General features: G+C 41.4%; 1 protein-coding gene across 2 annotated transcripts in view; it reads right to left on the reverse strand.

Moving 5' to 3' along the window:
* The window catches only part of prkg3 (protein kinase cGMP-dependent 3), a 50,089-nt gene that overhangs the window by 19,458 nt on the left and 16,725 nt on the right, over window positions 1–13,906 (reverse strand). For both annotated transcript variants that reach the window (XR_013199894.1, XM_077219619.1), the window contains exons 14-15: window positions 13,287–13,398; window positions 13,014–13,150 (exon numbers count right to left, since the gene is read on the reverse strand). Coding sequence is in view for 1 of the 2 variants with exons in the window: in XM_077219619.1 (XP_077075734.1) it covers window positions 13,014–13,150; window positions 13,287–13,398 (249 nt within the window). In the remaining variant the exon portion in view is untranslated. The remainder of the gene's footprint in view (window positions 1–13,013; window positions 13,151–13,286; window positions 13,399–13,906) is intronic.

Genomic DNA, 13,906 nt, shown 5'->3' on the forward strand with positions numbered 1-13,906 from the left:
TTGCATCGCCACAACCTTGTGGCCAAATGCAACAATCTAGTTCTCCCTGAGTCTCTCCATGTTGCAGTCAAAGCAATAAACAAAATAAAAGCCCATGCACTGAATGACAGAGTGTTCCCACGGCTGTGTCAGGAAAACGATGAGACTTTTGCGTGGCTTCTTCTCCATACTGATGTCCGCTGGCTCCGCCTTGCTCGTTTTTGTGAGCTGTTTGACAGCATCGTTCAGTTCCTGGAGAAGGTTGATGGAGCTCTTGGGGAAAAGGTGTTATCCAGCCGCTGCAACATCATGTACTTCACAGACTTTTTTGAGAAAATTAATGAACCCTCTGGGGTTGGCAGTCGCGCCGGGCGACCAGCTCGCTTTTTTTGTTATCATTGCAAAAGAGACTCAAATAACTTGATTTTTGTCATACAGGCAAATGTATACATCATTCAAAACTGTTAAATGTCTTCTTTTATTTGTGCACACTCATATTAAAAACTAAATATTGTGTTTTTCATAAAATAAAGAAAATAAACATGATGTGCTTTCTGCCGTCTCTCTAAATGTGAAGTTCATTCTGAGACTCAACAGAAAATTTCCTGTAACTCAGCGAATGTTTGTCACACAGACTTGAGTCTTTACAAAGCTTGAAGTCTCTATTTCAAAAACACATGTTCTCTTTTTAAGTAATGAGTATGAAAGCAACGAGATGTACAGTTTTTCAAACACGTCCGCATTAGCTCTAATGTGACCACACCCACACGCAGGGACGTCACTAGGCCCTTTTTAGGGGGGCTTCAGCCCCCCTAAACTTCTGCCTAGCCCCCCTAAAAATTTGGTGATTAATATACACAAATTTGTTTTCGCTTCAGTCTTGTTAATCAGATTCAGCTCATTCTTCATCTTCAATCCGCAGCAGCGCCGAGCAGAGAGCACGTCAGAAACAGAGGACAGGGTGTGTGTGTTCATCTGAGCCTCATTGGTCTGTCACTGCTCGTCAATGTCAGAATATTTGAGATGACCAATCAAATCAAAGTAGGCGGGCTTTATGTTAACAGGCGCTGCTGAGCGCGAAATCCTCAAATTTTAGCAGAGCAACTCGACGCTTCAGTGTACGATAAAGTGCGACTGCGAGATAAGATTTAAGTAAGTAGTAGCTAAACTTAACGTTTCATATTTGACAGTTTTTTAGGTCATTATAAATGTTAAACGAATGACAAAAAATAATCTGGCAAACTAATATAACGTTAGTTTAATTTCACCATCCACATGAACTGCCTTTGTAACTCATGTAACGTTAGCCTGCCCTAATGTAATAATTAGTTTACTGTCATTGTGAGGGGACAATAAACATTAACATAGCCGTTTTTATCATGTTAGGCACATGATTAATAATGAATGTGTTCATATTGAGAATATAATACAAATTGTAGCCTTTTGTAAATTAAAAAAGCTCAGCTTTATAGGAGGGAAAGAGAAAGGGCAAGATGAGAAGACTGAAAAAAAAGAAAGGAGGATGGAGATGAGGAGAGAGCAGGTGTTGACAAATAATTTACTGCCCGCTGACATGGTTTTAAAGCTATTTCTTATCCTTTTTTTTATGGTCTTCAAACGTCTTGAAATGCACATATCAGAGAAATACAACATTTGAACCCCCACCCCCACAAATTTAAGACCTCTTTGATTATAAAGCCCTGTCTATGGCTCTGATACAGCGTGAAATTGTAAGTTGTTTTTAATTATCTGCTTACCTTTAGCTACGTTTTCTTGAGGTAAAAAGGACAGGGGATATTTTGGTTTGCTATGGAAAACTGTAGCAAAATGCAAGAAATGGTTAACTTAGCAAGCTAATCAAATTTCACTGTGACCTTAAATTTCTGGTTCTTGGGTTAAACTGTATGCAAGCCAAACTACACAGCGAAATTACAATCTTATTGAACCAATCCACAGCGCAGTTACAGTAATTAGTGTAATTAAATAGCATTATGTGGACAACTTATCTTATATAGAGAGGAATTAGATCAGTATGCTATTACTTTATCATACATTTACATGAGGAGACAGATAGCATTTCAGTCATTGCTTATAGAATAACTCATCAGGAGCAAAGTCTGGCCTAAGTAAATTTCCCCATGCAGCTTTGATATGTCTAAAAGCTAACATTACAGTAACTTTTCTTTAACACAGTAGAAATGGAAGAAGAGTATATGTCTGTCACGTTTTACTTGTTAACATATTGGTTTCTTGACTAGTTGTTGACATAAGTGTAGCTCTAGATGTGAGTGCAAAAATTTTGCAAACGCAAGTTAAAAATACCCTGGGGGCTAAGCCCCCCCTGTCTTCCAATCCTAGTGACGTCCCTGCCCACACGCACACAAGGGATTCACATACAAATCGTCCATGTGAAGGAGCGGACCTGTAAACACGTTGTGTTTGTGCTGTGCTATGCTGTGCTGTGCTGCTGTTTACCTTGGATTTACCTCAGAAGAATTAGAAGAACGTGATTTGAAGATGAGAAAGATATTTAAGGTAAGACATTTCCACTCATAATAGAAAGCCTGTTATATGTAATTTCATATTGTAACAACTAGTTAAACTGGTGCCAGACTAAAATGTATGTGTGTGTGTGTGTATATATATATATATATATATAGACAGAAACATGTTGAAATATTAAGTATAGACAGGTAGGCAACCTTTCAATGTTAAATTTATATGTACGACACAATGATGTTTTTATGTTCGATAATAAAACACATCATGAAATAAAAGTAGGCTAGTATGAGTGTTTACTCTAATAAGGTGAATATTAGAATGTTTAGACCAGTGTTTACTGTTAAATACTGTGTTTGTGGATATCTGCTCAAACGTTGATATGTATGATGTGTTAACAATAATGTTTCATAGTTTGGAGCAGCTTGATCACTTCAGTAAATGTTCTCTGCACGTGATGTGAGTTTGAGTCAGTTGCTCTGTGCGTTTGAAAAGCAAAATACGCCAAACAATAGGCTTCATGTTTTTACTCCAATCTCATTTCATAACGTCATAAGGAATGGAAATATTTTAAGTAACATATGATAATCCATATATTTTTCTCTATATTTCCCTTTTTAACCATTTATAGGCCATCTGCAACAGGCTATTGTTATTATTATTTTATGCAGCCGTACAATATGCCTACAAGGCACAACAAACCTGGTGTTCATTACATATATATTTTTGTACATTTTAAATCGCAATTAACCCCCTGGGGTCAAGTCTCGCTTTTTTCCTTATCAGTGCAAAAGAGACTCAAAATACTCTGTTGATTTTGATCTTACATATAGGCTAGGTGTTATACATCATTCGATTCTGTTAAGAGTCTTTTTTTTTTGTATAATCACAATATAAAAAAAGTGTAGGGCTTTTTGGTCAAATAAAGAAAAATAAACATGATGCGAGTTTTGCCTTCACTCTGTCAGTGAAGTCCATTCTGAAACTCGTCCGTAAATTAACTGTAACACCGCGAATACTTGTCACACAGGCACGAGAGATTTTTCTTTATGAAGCTTGAACTCTCTTCTTTTAAATGAAGTAATTTATATAAAAAACAAATATTCTAAGTTTATGTAATCTGTATGAAAAGAGAGAGATGTCAGTCTTTTTCTTTTCAGCTCATTATACCTGATTAAGTGTTAATGTGACACGCCCACGTAGAGCGCGCGCTATTCAAACGCAAATGATCTGACGCAAGCCATGCAAACATACCAATGCCCACATCAGCTGGATAAAACACATCAAGTTTAATAAGAATCCTCGTCTTGCTATGCTGTGAGGAATAATACTATCTAATAATTCTGGAAAATATACCAGAGGTGCTGGTAGTTTCATTTCGAGGGGCAACGGATCCAGCTGATGTATTAAGTTCCCTTTCAGTCGATAACGTCAGATGTAGTCGACATCGACTGAATGTGGATCGCGTCAGAGGGTCAATGTTCTTCGAGTACTATTAAACGAGCCAATGGAATTGGCATGCGTGATTCGCATTACACACTCCGCCCCCGCGGCACGGGTATAAATACGGAAGTTGATGCAAGTACTAGTTGCCTTTCGCTTCGGAGCCGATCGTTTGATGTCTCTGAAGAGTGCTGTTGTTTACAACCAGCGAGTGTGTCAGTGTTCTTCAGGAAGACTCTCCCAGTGCTCGTGGTTTATACAGCACGAGTGGAGCGGTGATTGCAAGCTTTGAGCTCTCAACCTCTGTTTTAACAGCAACAAATACTAAATGTTTGTGTGTGTTGACGGCTGGTTAGAGGGTGGAAAAGTGAGTGCTTCACTGTTTCAGTTCACTGTTCAGTGTTGCCGTGGTCATTCCCCTGTGTGCTCCGGCACTGGTGACGGGTCGTATTTCCTGAAAGAGCAACACGGGTGCGTTTGCGTCTTTTTCAAGATGTCATTCCACCTGTGCGTTTCTGGATGCGGTCGTTCCCTTTTCCTTTCTGACGGTCACAATTGTTGCATCAAGTGTTTGAGCTATATATTTATGTGTATATAAATATGTATATATATTTATATCTTCAGCACGCTGAGGCAGCTTTTGTGGATGGCTCCACATTCTCATTGCGGGAATATGACTGTCGCGGTGTTGAGATCGAGACTCGCCTTTGTCCACAAAGCGCGAGTCCCCATTACCATGCCCCGCCCCCGGGTGCCGTGTGGGATGGGTGATCGGAGGATAGTGATGGATGTCTCGCCCGGTAACCATTCTCTGTGGGCTCCTCACTCCTCCATCACACCGCAGCCGATGGAATTCATGCAGGTTAAGCATGCTGGTCCCTCTGTAATGGACCGATCAGCTGTTTCAATGGGGGATCCCCCAGAGGATAAGATGTCGATAGCAGCTTCGGAGGGTGAGCTGGCCTCTGTAAATGACGACTCGGCTGTGTTATCTCCCTCTGGGAGTGTAACATTGCCCGAGCCAGATCCAGAAATGTCAGCTATGCTGAAACGGGCAGCCAAAGCTGCCGGGCTCGAGTGGAACCTCCACCGTGTCCCATTCAGTCTCGGTTGGAGGTTTGGTATCTCGGGGCTTGCCGCGCTGGTTCTCAGCTCGCCGCTCCAGTGCATGTCTTTCCCGAAATGCATGGAGAGCTTACCAGGTTGTGGACGTTACCTTTCTCTGACAGAAACTACCTGAATAGCTTTTCCCCCTCACTACCCTTGATGGAGGAGCGGTGAAGGGTTGCGAGGCTATCCCTCCAATGGACCGGTCTGTCGACACAGGTGCGCCTGTGTCTGGCGACCGCTGCCTTTTGGGGGTACCCTCGTCTCCCGCATAAGGCCTGTGAGTTTTCGTCCATTCCGACGGGCAGAGCTTGCAAAGCCTGTGTGCAAGCTGCCTCCTGTTGCGTGCCATGGCGTTGCTTCAGGTCTGTCAGGCAAGGGCACCCATGGACATGCACGAGGGTAGCCCAGACCATGTGCTCATAGGTGAGCACCGCACTGCGTCCGACCTTGCCCTCCGGGGCACGAGTGTCGTGGCGTGCGCGATCGGTCTGGCAATGTTCACCTTAGTGGTCCAGGAGCGCCATCGTTGGCTCATCCTGATAGATATGGCGGATACGGACAATCCCGCTCAAGTCTGTGATAATCATCACATTAGGTGTTGAGCAGACGTGGTCCTGAAAATCCAGTGATATTCATCACACCTAGTGTTGAGCAGTGCTCCTGACTTGTGCGCACTTATCTTATCCTGTTGGCGAAGGATATGATACAGCCGCTCCTCCAGCCGTTATGAAGGCCAGTTGAAAACTCGTTCTTCATGCAACTAGGTGTTGGGTCGTGACCATCTTGGCCCAAGATTGGTCTGCAGCTCCGACCTGAATGACATGTGCTTCAGATCTCTACCTTCTGCACCGCAGGCCATCATGTGTGTTGCGCGTGAGGGTTGAAGTATCAGTACATAGTCCTTCCCTTCGAGTGCTCCACAGCCCGTTGGATCTTCAGGTCAACTGGGAGAGAGTAATCTCACCCACGGTTTGAGTATCTCTTTTTCAGTTTTGGAGGTGGACTCGGTCCAACACGTCTCTCCAATGAGAGTGTGTTCAGCTGGTGCGTATAGAAGTGAGAAAGGGTCCCACTGAAAGAACTTTCAGAGGCTCCTGGGGCATATGGTAGATGCAGCCACTTGGCTTCCTCCATATGAAGACCGCTTCAGCGCTAGCTTCATGAGCGAGTCCCGATGTGACCGTGGCAAAGCAGCTCACCCTGTGTGACTACAGTTCACCCCGGTCTAGTGCCAAACCCTCACCGACTGAGGGACCATGTACAAAGGGCATGCTTTAACGGGGGCCTGGGCGACCTCCGACTGCACGGGCATTCGTGCCTCGAGTTGTTAGACATGGTGACCATGCGTGAGCTAACCTCGCATGTCACGACTCACCCATCACCTTCTCCTTGGAGTCAGAAGCTTCTGAGGACGCTTTGTTCCACTCTTCCTGCTCTACTCAATCGTGCCGCTGACGAGCCTCACGACAGTTATAGCCAGGGTTAGGGAACATGTGATAGTTACTATCACTTCGGCAAGCCCCCCTTGGAAAAAGGTAGTGTGTTTACGCATCAGAAGTGGAACCTAGTCGTTGAGTGCGTCTTCTCTTCATGAGGAGATCCTGAAAGCTTTCAATCATTTCAGTGCTCATTTCCTGCAAGATGGGTTGGGGTAGGCTGTTTTCTTTCACCCTCAAAATGATGTTTCCTCTGTGTTCTTGACGCTCATCATGATGCAGAAGCGTGGGAAGCACGTCCTGATCGTCAGGTTCCTGAGGGAGCAAGGTAATGTAAATCCTTGTGCCCCTCTTTACCCTCTTGGGCCTTATCTCTGGTGCAACTGCACTGCAGAGACCCCCCCTGAGCCACTGCAGGCAGTGAGTTAAAAATTCTGTTAAATCAGTTCTCCTGCTCGCATGGTCTCTACAAGAGGGTAGGGACTTGCTCGCTTTCGACCAACGTATTGTGCCTGGAGTTCGAGCAGGCTAACTCTCACGAGCTGAGCCTGGATTGTGCCCAAGGTTCCTACGTCTCCCGTAATAGGATCAGGTGGTGAGCCTGCAAGCGCTGCCCTGGAGGAGGCAGACCCAGCCCTGGCTTCTCTGTCCGTCCGCTTAATAGCGCTTAGACGTGTATAGAATGCAAGCCGTAGACCTCAGACCAGCTCTTGCCTGTTAGGAGTTCAGCAGAGAGGGAAGGCTGTTTCCAAGCAAAGTTGGCCCAATAAATGTGGTTGCGTTTATTTCTGTGAAAGTTTCCGAGATGCTCATGTCCACTGAGGTGTTGAGCTTCTCTGTAATGAGTGTTTTGCTCCACCTGGGCATTGACGAAGTGCTTTGCTGAAAGATTTAGAGTTGGGGGCTAAGCGACACCTAGTTGAACCGCTGCTTCCCATGCGCTCCCTTCTCATGAAGCCAGTTTCACCGTGAGCCTGGTTCAAGTGTCGGCTTTTCTGCGCCATTCCCCCCTATGGACTGGATACGTGTGCCTTTCTTCTACAGTTGAATTCCCTGAAACCAAACCCTGTTGAGTTCTTCCACACCCCTCCGACGTCAGACGTGCGGAACGTCTGGTGTTAGGCCTAACACTCGTAAGCAGTGTGGAACCTGTGTTAGGCTGGGTCCATATGTTGCGGTCCCTACGGTGATCCCATATATGTATTCTTTCACGATACGGCCCCCTACGGCGAGCCCATGTTTTCCCTCGGCAGAGTCTCTCTGCCGCCACTGACCGGTGAGTCTCCCACCGTCTTGGCTGGAGCCACCCTATTGACATTCCATATGTCGTAGTGCCCAGTCATCCGCCCAGTTCATATGTGTATTCTCCACGTTACCTCCCTTCGGGTAGGATGTGGCTTCCGCAGCGTCCCTTCCTTCCAATGTACGGGAACACTGTCCCAGTGGTCCTGTAGGAACAGCAGTGACTTCCCTTGCCTAAGCCCTGTCCTTTCCCGCCTTAAAATTGCAGGGGCATCAGAAGGCTTTAGTCTAGGCAATGGAAGGTGGCAGCTTTAGTGACGTTTTCAATGGTTATCCCCATTCATTCGACGTCGACTACGTCTGACGTTATCAACTGAAAGGGAACGTCCTGGTTGCATATGCAACCCACCGTTCCCTGAAGGAGGGAATGGAGGACATAGTCCCCTTGCCACTACCGCTGGACCACCGCTGACTCCGGGTTACGTTCAGCTCCTCAGCGAAAAAGCAACTAGTGTGTGCATCCACTTCTGTATTTATACCCGCACCGCGGGGGCGGAGTGTGTGATGCGAATCACGCACGCCAATTCCATTGGCTCGTTCAATAGTACTCTGAGAACATTGGTTCTTTGACGTGATCCCCATTCAGTCGACAGCGACTACGTCCTCCGTTCCCTCCTTCAGGGAACGGTGGGTTGCATACGTAACCAGGACGTTATTTTTTCTTAAGTGCTTTGTTCTAATCGCGATATTGAATAGTGTCTGTAAACCGCAAAAATACTGTTTAAATATGAATTGCGTGTCTGTGTGTGAATGATGAATGAATGGCACAGGCGCGCGCGTGCGCCGTTGTTTACTACAGTTATACAGCGTGTCTGTGCCATTCATTCACTCTCGCACCTAAATTAGTAAACATGTTATTTTTACATGAACACATCCAAACTATATTGCTATAGCCTACTGAGGTGACTAAAAATAGACTGAAATATGTTGAAATAAAATGTCAGTATAAGCAAGAAACTGCAAATTAACATGTATATGCTAATATATCATAAACACAATATGTTACAGATTAAATATGAATGTTTAGACAAGATTTCGTTGATTAGTTTTGGATAGATTATAACTAGTGGTGGGCATAGATACATTTTTTTAATCTAGATTAATCTCACTGTAATCTTGGAATTAATCTAGATTAATCTAGATTAAAATGGTTCATTTGAATTATGTTGAAGGCATTCAGAATATGTGTGCTACCCAAATAATGACTAAAAGTAGGCCTGTCTTTGAGAACGGGTTTCTCAAGCCAGGTGGCGCATTAGACCAGGGGCTCATCTCCTGTTTCCAAAATGCATCACAAACTGCTTAAGAAAGCTGTTCTACTATGATAATTGGTGATGAAAATAAATCAAGTTCAATCAGATGTATTTGTGTTTACTATTGGATACATCTTTACATCTAACTGATAGAGCTGTGCTGACGGGATTGCCTCGGTTGCACTCAAACATTACATCAGTGCTTGGCCCGGCATCTACCGCATTAGCTTAGGGATGCTTTGCGTTTAGGTGGTACTTGAGGTTGCCAGCTGAATGTGTGGAACGCTTTTCAGAGAAGATAAGGTAACTTATTTTAGCACAATTCACACCAAGCGGTAATTCAGGAAAACAAAATCTCCGAATGCTCCACATGAAACTTTGGTCGTCCGACCTTTTTAACATCGTGTCGATTTATTTTGGTTAATATGTGTGAGGAAGAGAGAGCAAGACAGCGCTTAGTGTGGAGATGGTGAAGTCTTGTTTACACTTTCGCCTGGCTCCGAAGTGAGAGAGTGCGTGCGCGACCGGGTCACACTCTCTCTCTCTCTCTCTCTCTCTCTCTCTTTCTCTCTCTATCTCTCTCTCTCTCTCTCTCATCTTTCTCTCTCTCTCAGTTAAACATGTGACCTAAAAAAAGCGCAGCAGTTCATCTACATTACTCACCGAATTTAATGCAGGAAAAACCCTGTTTATGCAAACAGGAAACAGCATAATTTGTCTCGTTTAGACAAGCTTTAGATCGTCTTTTCCACTCCATGTTTACCTCCTCTGCTTAAATCGCTTTGACATCACGAATGACGCACAGATGCGTATAGGACGTCACGCTATGGTGCCCAATAAAGGACAAAAGGGAAAGTTGAGTTTGCGGTCTGTAGTGTATATTATGGCTGGGACTCGGAGCAGGAGCATCGATAAGAGGAATTGTTAACGTCGAGGGCATACAATATCGATGGTTCAAAAACTTAGAACCGGTTTTCGAGTGGAACCGGTTTTCAATTCCCACCCCTACCCCCTACAGTGCAATTCGGCTAGGTATACATCCGCGCTAAAATATCAAGTTGAAATTCATCATAGCTTGCATAGTATAGACCCAGCTCAACTTTGAGAATAGATTAACGGCGATATTGTTTTTTATCGCCCGATAAGAGTCTCGATAAGGGCCCACCACTAATTATAACGTTTTTACTGCAAAAAAAGACTACTGCCACATTAAATAAGCTTTTGTCCGTCAATTTCTGCTCATATGTTAAATATATAGTATGGGATGTTTTGTCAAAAATAAAGTAGGCCTCGGTATATTGAATTTTCAACTAAGATGTTATTATAGTGTTTGTTCCAATATTCAAACTAATGAATCCTTACCTTTGAAATACGTATGATAAAATGTATACTTTTTACAAAGAAAGAATATACTTGAAATATTGTTAAAATTGAAAATAGTTGTTATTTGTAATTGGTTAAAATTTCTAATTGTAATCTATATATATATATATATATATATATATATATATATATATATATATATATATATATATATATATAATAATTTATTTTGTCCTCGCATTCTTTGGTACCCCGTGACACACCTGTGTGAAAGGCTCATTATGCAGCTCATTATAAGGTCATTGTCTTCTCAGGTGTGAATCACACCCACCGCATATTGCCTTTCCAAACAAAAAGTATCTTATAAAATTTAAATCAATGTATTGTTTTCTGTAAATTATTAGGCAGGATGATTTTCAGATCATTTTGAAGCAAAAACTCTAGGCGACAACAACCATTAGTCAAAAGTCTTGTGGACACATATTTAGTACGTGTTTTGTGGCCTTATTTGAGAAACTTTATGTTTTAGTTTTTTCAATAACCATGCATAAACAATATTCTCTCAAAAATACAAACATGTACATACATGTTGCTCGCATATTATGGTATCGCTGTTTGTGCTAAATAGAGTATGACAACCCTTGCCATTCATATGTTTATAAGCAACTGAAAAAAGCACAAATGTCCCCAAAAAAACCTTAGACCCCAGAGGGTTAAATTTGATCTTGCAAACTATGCTTCCAACTGTGTCTCTAGTAGGGGTGTAATGATACAAAAAACTGACGGTTCGGTTCTTCCCACAGTTTTGATGTCTCGGTTCGGTTCGGTTCGGTTCGGTGCGGTTGGGTGGGGTTTAGAAAGATAAAATTGCTTTTTTTGTTGTTGTTTTTAAACAGTGGTTTAATGAAAAAATTGTGTCTTTGTCTTTAAATCAATTCAATTACAATTAAACGTTTTGCAAGGATTAAAAAAAGACCTGCTAACGCTGTAATCTAGCTATATAGGGACCCACACCTTACTATAACATTAAAGGTTAACAACAGAGCCTAGACTTTTAGATTAAATTCAGATGCTATTTGTTTTTTAGATATAATAATCAACACCCAACTCATTGTATGAAAACATGTAAATTTAACATAACGTGCGCTTAGAATTATACAGTTCTATCTCCGTTTAGGGTAGTTCTGAGAAATTGAGCATCAAAGTTTTTACATCCCTGGTGTTTTGTGAGATGGTACCTTTTTATTTTATTAATAACTACTAACAAAATATATATTTTTTTTGTACAAAAATAACACCACACAGGCATTAATAAACACCCAATGGATTAGATAATGTCAAAAACTCAATTTCGACCAAAAGTGGAGATAGAACCGTATAATTCTAAACTCACGATAAGGCAGTTTTTGCAAAACTTATGCTTTTACTCTAATTGGTTATTGAAATATAATAATTTACACAGTTGCTGAATTTTCATGAAAGATATTTTAAACATACATTAAATAATCAAGATATCATTAACAGGTTAAGTAAAATATAATACATAGGCTAATATAGTGCAGTTATTTAGTGCGAGAATTCATTTCTCTAGGAACTGGATGACTTGCCTGCTGAGGTAAATATAATGCTATGACAAACTAAGCTGTTTTATTGACGTCTTTCCGCTGCTGAAACACTGATTGACTGAATAAACGAGTTATGATGTCTTTCAGTAAGTATACTGTATCTTTCAACATACCTTCAGGTGTCCATTCATGTTTATTCTGTAACTGAGGAAGAGATGATCGCGTTTACTCACGCTCCACGCTGACGCTTGAAATGAGGAGCTAGTACAGGGATCTGTCACGCCAAAACGGCATTAATTGTTTGAATTTCGTTATCAAATAGACAGAATTTGAAAAATTACACCTTGCTTATTATCGAAAGTAACTAAACACGGACCTTGCTATTATATGGTGATAATGGTGTTTAGGCTACAAAACTGAATTCGTTGTGTAGCTACACATAAGACATGAGGTCCAATGAGCTAGGGTAGCAGGGGGCGGGGTGTGTTCGGTACGCCATGAGAGAATCGCGATACGTATCGTGGGTTCTGTATCACGATTTTTCGGTTCGGTTTGAATATCGTTACACCCCTAGTCTCTAGTAACATTTAGTGCCTTCGCTATCTGTTTTTTGATGATATCTTCTCTTAACTTTTTGGACCATTCTTTTGACTTAGCCATATTTCTAACATGCAGTCAAACGTGACACTCAATAAAACTAGCCAGTTCAGATATTTCATGTGTTCTAGCTCAAGCAGACCTGGTGCAACTAATGAAGCCCTTGATTAGTTGCATCGGGTGGGCTTGAGACAACACTTTGCAGATGTGTGCTGTTGTGAGGGATTCTATTCAGGGGGTTGAATAATTTTGAGACTGCAGAAGTCATTAAAAGTTGCATTTACAGTTGAATTTGGGGAAACCACTTGAAACATTTGTTGTTTCAAGCAATTTAAATTACTTTTGTTTGATTTGTTCAATTTAAACAGCTGAAAGTCTGTAAATTTTGTCAATAAACCTGATTTGCAATGGGGGTTGAATAATTTCGATTACAACTATTTGTGAACAATTATCGAATGGTTTGAAAAAAATATATGATTATAGGTTAGGTAGGAAGCAGAACCAACCTGACAACGAAGGCACATCGGATTGCCTGAAGAATTTTCTTTTCTAAAATAATGTGTCCTTCCTGCTTCTTTGCAACAATATGCTGTTTACTGATCTTTTTCATAGCAAAGTACTTTCTGTCCTGCAAGGTAGTTACCTAGTAAACAAGCAAATATATTAGTATTTCAGGAGGTCAAATCAGAACAACATTACTATAGTCTGGATGGACTAAACAGTGTTTTGAATTCAGAACTTGTACAGACAAAAAAATTAAAATGACTCTCTTCTCATACCAGTTCCACTTTTCCAAACCCCCCAACACCAAGAGTGACAGGCTCTCCTTGATAACTTCCCTCCTGGTACGGTACAGGGATGAGCTCTTTCAGCTTTAGAGATGTTTCTGGCCTGGAGACATCAATACACATAATACATATATTCAACAGAAATGACTGCATTATGTATAATTCATATTCTAACTTATTTTAAAGGCTTTATTTAGCAGTAGACAGGCAGACCACAATAATTCCTGCTGTATTTGTATAGGTAAAACTAGATTCAAACAAACTAAGATTAAAGAAAGAATTATTGACCTAATATGTATAATTATTATACATTAATGCCAATTAAATATTAATAGTAAAGAAATACAGTATATTGTATATAGAACATTATTTTCCTAATAGTTGAATTTGGGTTGGTTTATTCCTGTGATGCTAAAGTTTTCAGCATCATTACTCCAGTCTTCAGTATCACATGATCTTTCAGAAACATTCTACTATGCTGCTTTGCTGCTCAAGAATTTTTTTTTTATTATAATCACACTTAAAAATGGCTGTGTCTGGATCCCTGGAACATCTGGAAACCACGATGCAGTGTCTTTTATCAAATTTCTTTGAAGAAAAGAAAATTTGAA

This window comes from Siphateles boraxobius, unplaced genomic scaffold (assembly GCF_051911475.1).
Source record: "Siphateles boraxobius isolate OS27281-9 unplaced genomic scaffold, OSU_SipBor_1 8, whole genome shotgun sequence".
In the NCBI taxonomy this organism is placed as follows: domain Eukaryota; kingdom Metazoa; phylum Chordata; class Actinopteri; order Cypriniformes; family Leuciscidae; genus Siphateles; species Siphateles boraxobius.